Here is a 6887-nt window from a genome sequence, read left to right on the forward strand (position 1 = left end):
ACACCACTTAATATCTAATTTTACTAGTAATTCTCCATTGTTCCATTGACACCAACAACTCAACAACAAAGGAATTTATATAATGGCTTACAACAGCCTTATAAGAGATACAGCACCACCTTCTTACCGCAAAAAATAGACAAAAGCAGTATGTAGATAACCATCAGCAACAAAAGACCTTCTAGAAGGGTGATTAGTTGTTATTGTTCAATGCCAACTTGCCACTTACTACATCAACTCATATCCATAAACTAGCACCTTGTTGGCTTGGAACTTTTCACATTTTTGCAGTGATTTTTGATGTCACATACTACCTCAAGCTTCTACCACATATTTATGTTTATTTAATTTTCTATGTTTTACAACCAAAGGAATTTCATACCAAGCCAATGCGCTTTTTGGATTGACACCAACTACCATCACAAGCAGTTGTAGTTGATGAACAACAAGAATATGAAGTGGATAGCATTTTGGAGCATCGCTACTTTAGTCATGGCAAGACTTACAAAATTTCAATACAAAGTTCTTTAGAAAGGTTATCCTACCTACGATGCAACATAGAAATCTATTCAGAACCTCATTCATTGCCAAGAGACAATTTGGAAAAACTATTGAGAGCAAAACAAGGATGTTTAACTATCCACATTAGTGAATGGAGATTAACTGTAATAGGATATAGATAAGATATTTGTATTGTTGACACATAGGGATAGATAGTTGGAATCATGTTTGAGAAGTTATGGAAGTTTTTAGAATTGAAACAAGATTAATGGACTATGTAGGACCCATTATGGAACATTCTAAAAAGAGCTTAGGGCAATTATTTAGGTGAAGTCCATCATCTAGGAAGCTTCTAAAAAAGGCTTATGGTCATTATCTAGGTATGATTCATCATCTAAGAATATTCAACAAAGTCCAAGGTGGTAGAAAAAAGTATAAATAGCATTGGCCTGAGCTTTTTGGAGCATTTGGGCAAGTATAGCGTCAAACCTTCATTCTTAATAAAGTTTGGTTTTGCACCTTGCTGTTCAATTTTATTTTGGTATATTTTTGTTTGCATAGTTTTATCTCTTATGTCCTATTTTGCTTAATTTTGTTCAATTTTGTCCTAATCTATTTTGTCCTACTTTGTGATGAGATTTTATGTTGCTATGGATTAAAAGGGTCTTAGACTCTTAAGATAAACTAATCATGTTTTAGTAAAGGTTTTTGTTTTACAAAGTAATTGCTTAATGAAATTTCTTGTAATCTATTATTTGATTTAAAGTATACTAAGTTTGATTTTAGTTTTGATTAATTTCTAGATTTAATACCTTTTTGTTGGAAACATGGTACAAAAAGGTATTAAATCTAAGGAAAAAATAACATCAAATGAAAGAAATATATGTGAACAAGGACATAAAATCTTCAATCATATAGATTGTTCTATCATGTATGGTAATAGAAGCTTTCAAAGTTAATAGAGACTCTATTATCATCTTATATCAAAAAATAAAATCATTTGCAATTAAAAATATAAAGAAAACTAATATAATAGCATGTTGTTTTCCAAAGTTATAATTAATAACAACTTGGTTATAATCTAGTTAATTTACTAACTTTTATTATAATTTTATAGTACAATAGTTATAAGGCTATATTTTATCAATTTTAATACAACTTGTCTGAAGTGTCAATTGCCTCTTTTGTGTATACTACTGCCAATTCTACCTACATTAAAATGTGAACACCAACATACTCATACAATGTGGAGGATTTTCATTAAATTTAATGTCTACATATTCATTTAATAAATCAATTCAATAGTTGGTATTTATTAGGACTTTGTTTTGCACAACTCTGTTAAAAATAATCATAACATCGAAAAGTCTTTTAACAGAATAGAACTTATCATGTAGGAATATATCTAGGTGTTTGGCTTGTTGCTCGAGATGTCATCAAAGACTGTAAATTAATGTACAAGTGTATTTTAATTTTGACTATCTAAGCACCTTTGCACCGTATTGAGTGGAATATGTGAACGTAATGAGAGAGGTAGTTATGGATTCCCTCCACGTCACCATTCTTGAATACTACAAGTCATCTTCTCAACCAGATAGTCAAGTCATAGCTGCAAATTTTATAGGATTGTCCACAAGGACTAACCGAGTAATGAAAAAGAGAAGGAAAATGAAAATAGAAAACTGTCTTGCAGACACAGTCACGGGGTAAGTAATTTCTTCAACATGATGCCTATCGGACATCCGAAGTGGAATAGGTAGCAGGTGCTTGCCGACTGGTCAGAATATATAGATAGAGAGAACAGAATATGGTGTCAGAGCATACTGTAATGGTGTAATGTCAAGAGCCCGAGCTAACAACCTGTTAAGACAGACAACGTGAAGGAAAACAATGCTTCACTGATCAGATAAGGAAGCTCACTTGAATCATTTCTTTGTCCTTGCCATCATTTTGATGTGTAAAACTGAAGGACCGCCATCTCCAGGATAGCATGCATTAGTACGCACTGCATATTAGTCTGCAGCAATCCTATCCAAACAATGATACACTACTTGGAGCTTCTTGTCAATGATCACAGTCGGAACAGGATACAGAAAAAACGTCAGTAGAATTCTCAATCGCTGTCGCTGTCGTGATCGTTTGTTACATCGTCATCGAAGTATTGATTGAGCAGCCGGTTACCCTCGATCCCTCCAAATTCTTCGTCGTTATCCTGAAATTGTCATGAAGTAATGTTCACCCCTACACATGTGACAAGGATGCAAAACAGAATTCTACAACGAACGATTCCCAGTTATTGAATATTAATGCCCTCAAAATAAAATATTGGGTGAAACTGTGTAGACCAGGAAGGAGACGATTGCAACAGCTCTATGCAGTAAAACTACTTACTCTGGACTCCCACTCCTCAAGTCTGGAATTTTTTGCCATGTATTCTTCCATTGTCCATGCCTCCACATCCCGTTGCTGCAGATCATGTGAACAGATATCAGCAGAGGCGGAACTAATTTTGGAACTTCATTGCCTCAAGCACAGCAAAGAAATATTACGATAGGGATGAAAATAGTAGATAAGATATTACTCACATTTGATTCAACTGTTGCGAAGTAAATATCTTTTCTTGCTGATAGCCGGGGTCCAGATCTAATGTGGGCTAGTGCAACATCTGTAGAAGAAGGACTCATGCATGTTTCGAAAATTCCGGCTCTTGGCATCACCACTGACACATCATAGAACCACACCGTCGTCATCGACAAGCAAAGAATAGAGCATCCTCGTCATCAAAGGCATCTGCATCCATAAAAGTAGAAAAAGCAAGAACTGCATGTTGCGCCTAGGAGCTCTGTAGAAATATTGGAACTGCTCACATTTTGATTCTCGAGCATCTGCGGCAACTCCTTCCCTTCGCGACTGAGAGTTGGAGCACGTCTGTACGAAACATGAAAACGAATTTCAGGATATCTCACTCCTGTACGGTGGTAGTCCCTCAACAGTTCCTTTTGAATAGATCAAACCAGTGTATCTTCCAATATCACAGACAGTCCCGTCAACGCATTTGCATAAGTTGAAGAAACAAGCTCATAAATAGCCCGAAGGAAGACGAGTGAAAGAGCCGTAATTGATTTGAAAAACAATTTGTTTGATAGACTGAGAAAGGTCACTTACTCCGCCGAACAACTTGTGTACTGCTCCGACGACAGTAATTGGATCCACACGGTTGTGCACATGGCCAAACAAGATTAGGATATTCCAATGATAACCTGCTAGCCATATGAAAGCACGCCTCGAAGAAATTCACAGCTACATCTACTCTAATAAGTACTTCCGACGCATGTGCACTCTAAACGGTCATGAGTCACACACATTCAACATTCACAGCACGAAGACAACGAATATATTCTTAAATCTAGGAAATTCCTAATCCGAGTTTCTTACTTCCTTTGCGCATGTTATACTGCTCCTTGTGGTTTTTCAATGCCGATTCTGGTACCGGATTCGCGAGGTTGAGAAGCTGCATTAATAACCACGTACATTACGAGAGAACCGATCTATGGGCAACATGCATAGAGTTTCAATTGTGGTTCCCATAAAGAAGGGATTTCGCATTGAAAGCAGAAGTGGGTCAATCCTTACCTCGCGCTTCGAATTTTCAGCCTCCTTCCTAGCCTCCTTCCTAGCCTCCTCAGCAAGCTTTCTGGACTCTATCGTGGCCTCTTTCTGCATCTTCCGTTCCAACTTCACTTGTTCATGCATGGCAAGCAATGGCTCCTCCCATGGTTTGGCAAATTTCTGTTTGCAGTGAGACGAAACCATTTCAAATCACATTTACAAGGATACTAAAAGAAGGCCTTATTAAAAACTTAGCAACCAAACAACTAACGGTAAACAGTCATCCGCAAGCAATTCGTTGCACTCACGAGGAAGACGTAACACGTACTGGCTCTTGTATAGCAGGCTTGCTTTTCTTTTTCATTAATTTTCTGAAGGCACGATTATAAGCTCTTGCGACAGGGCTCCCTTTCCCCTCGTCTTTGTTACTTCCGTAGGAGACACTACCCTCTGCGTCCGACGAGTCGCTCCAGGAATTACTGCCCATGCTACGCGTGGAATTGGACCTCAACGGCAAGGTTGGTACTTCAACGTTCCAAAAGGATGCAGACTCTGTCTCCACTTCTCCGACGCCATCTGTCAGCGTGTCCCGACGTTCAGAGGACTGCCTGGGCTGGTACTCAAGGAATGTGACGAATATATCGTCATCTTTGAATTCCCGGCTGGACTGCTGAGTTAAGTTCACTGATTCTGCAAATGGTTTCACAAATTCCCTAATTACGTCCTCGGCGACAGGACTAGCTTCGGCAGCGTGCAGCGTCACTGCTGCCTTGGGGGATCCCAAATCAATTAGATCAACCTCAACCCAATTCTTTTGTATCGGACCGATGGGAGTCGGGTTAGAAGTGCAGGTGATTATTGGAGTAAGATGTGGTACCCTGTGCGAGGCTTTAATGGAGCTAGAAATCTGCTGCATTTGGGCTCCCAATATTCCCACTCGACCTTCAAAAGTCTTTGGAGGACTCTTCGCAGGTTCTGAGGGCCTGTCCCTGTATTGCTCGAGGACGGACCTTACGCCTCCTCTCTTGCTTCTTACATATGTTGTGGAAGGCTCATCATCTTCTTCCACCGAATCAAGGGACTGCTCCCCTCTGAACTCCATGCGAAACATTTTGTAGGGACTCTCCGCTTATTTTGTCACCAAAGAGCTCCCTTATCAGTTCCCACTTCGCTATGCCAACAACAAGTCACCTCCAACCGTCGCCCGAAAAACCTTTGTCGTCCTCTGCCAATCTCTGTATTCAATTTCAACAGATTTCCTCAACATGTTAACAACTTAACCGCTGATAATACCAAACTCATCCATTTTCCGTTGTGACCTACTCCTTCACCAATATTTGCAAAGCAAGCAACCTGAGAGGCAGGGTCCAACACTGCTAAGAGAGCCAAGAGTGTTCCTCTATGGAACGCACATATGGTAAGGTGTATGAGGCTGTGTCAAGCTATGTTCCTCATACACCTTACCTTATGTGCGTTCCATACATATATACATATTCGACACACTCATGTAATTCACAACTAACGGGCCCATAGCCGATTTGATTGAGAATTTGATACAGATCGGCATAGGTAGAGCTGCTGATACACTAAGGAGCCATCTCTAGTTAAATTTAGCTCAAATAAAGCGCACGTTCAAACACAAGAATCTACCACTGCACTTTCGTAACTCTACTGTGAACAGCAGCTGAGGCCTAGCCATTCCCTGCAAGCGAAACGGCTACCCCAACTACTAGTGACAACCCAGTAGAGTCGTTCAAAGGAGAAGCTTGGACTGGTTCATCTTGTGCCTCTCGAAACAAAATGGTAATGGAGCCCAACAATTCTTACAAACACAATCGATTCGGTGAGGCGCAATCAATCTAAGAAGAACCACTGCAAGAACAAGATGAATTCCCATCTAAAGACACTGCTTGCTGCAAAGAACGTCGTGAAAGGAAAAAGGTTCCAGACAGAATATCTGGCATACCGATCCTGATGCAAACGTGTCCTCCCTAGCAAGCTACAACAAGGTTCGTACAAAAAAGCATCCCCAAGTTTCGTTTCCTCGTGAGCTACAAGAGATGCAGCTTCCCAATGTTTGCGCACCACAAGAATTATCCGCATCCAAAAGAATTGGCAAGGATCTTGAACTACTTACTCTGTGCTGGTATTTTCCGTCACTTGGACAACCCGCAAACTTCCGTTCGCAATCTGCTGTGTCATAATGCACCCTACATTGGCAGCCACATGAGGAAAGCTCCGCAAACAGACCCGTCCACCCACTCGGCATCCACCATTAAGCGCGTGATGAAGACTGCACTGCTACAACCCCAGTTTGGGAACTTGACAGCATACGAAAGCCAGGGCATATACAATCTAGAAGCTCAAATTTGTCACCGTCACTATGTGTTCAAATGCGGTCCAAAGCAACGCTCCTTAGGAATCGCGAAACTGCGACTACAACTTTGGTGAATTGATGTGCAGCATCGAGAAGACCCCATTAACTTATGATAAACATGGGGACCATGTGAACCACAGGTACGTCTGCATTAACTGCAAATCTAAGTGATCCTGCGCACTCGCAACTCCCTGCGTCATGGAACTAGTCAAACTCCAGGATGAACCGAATCGTGATGAAGACGTCAACGGATGGAATCCGCAACTTACCGTTCCACGTTAGCAATCTCTCGGCAAAAAGACACCCAACTCACTCTTGATTACAACCCTACACAATAACCGAAAGAGAACAGTAAGTTGTCGTGTAGGAAACCCTCCACAGATATATACTCAAAATTCTT

At 40.4% G+C, this 6887-nt stretch overlaps 1 protein-coding gene across 1 annotated transcript; it reads right to left on the bottom strand.

The window, feature by feature from the left end:
* Positions 1-2379: 2379 nt before the first annotated feature.
* On the bottom strand, positions 2380-6557 carry LOC112275978 (uncharacterized). Its single transcript, XM_024506867.3, has 9 exons — positions 6248-6557; positions 4439-5345; positions 4135-4290; positions 3937-4012; positions 3667-3686; positions 3369-3429; positions 3087-3220; positions 2893-2967; positions 2380-2713 (listed from the first exon to the last, which is right to left on the bottom strand). The coding sequence occupies exons 2-9, from the start codon at positions 5219-5221 to the stop codon at positions 2615-2617; spliced, it is 1404 nt and encodes a 467-aa protein (XP_024362635.1). The 5' UTR covers positions 5222-5345; positions 6248-6557; the 3' UTR covers positions 2380-2614.
* Between the last annotated feature and the right edge of the window lie 330 nt (positions 6558-6887).

Source organism: Physcomitrium patens, chromosome 23 (genome assembly GCF_059467195.1).
Source record: "Physcomitrium patens ecotype Gransden chromosome 23, ASM5946719v1, whole genome shotgun sequence".
NCBI lineage: Eukaryota > Viridiplantae > Streptophyta > Bryopsida > Funariales > Funariaceae > Physcomitrium > Physcomitrium patens.

Bases quoted from the DNA above. Each gene is read 5' to 3' on its own strand.
- LOC112275978 (XM_024506867.3), bottom strand. From the start codon at position 5,221: ATGTTTCGCATGGAGTTCAGAGGGGAGCAGTCCCTTGATTCGGTGGAA. The intron at 3,687-3,936 runs GTAAGAAACTCG...TCGTCGGAGCAG, and splicing joins GTATAACATGCGCAAAGGAA to TACACAAGTTGTTCGGCGGA. The intron at 2,714-2,892 runs GTAAGTAGTTTT...TGACAATTTCAG, and splicing joins TTGAGGAGTGGGAGTCCAGA to GATAACGACGAAGAATTTGG.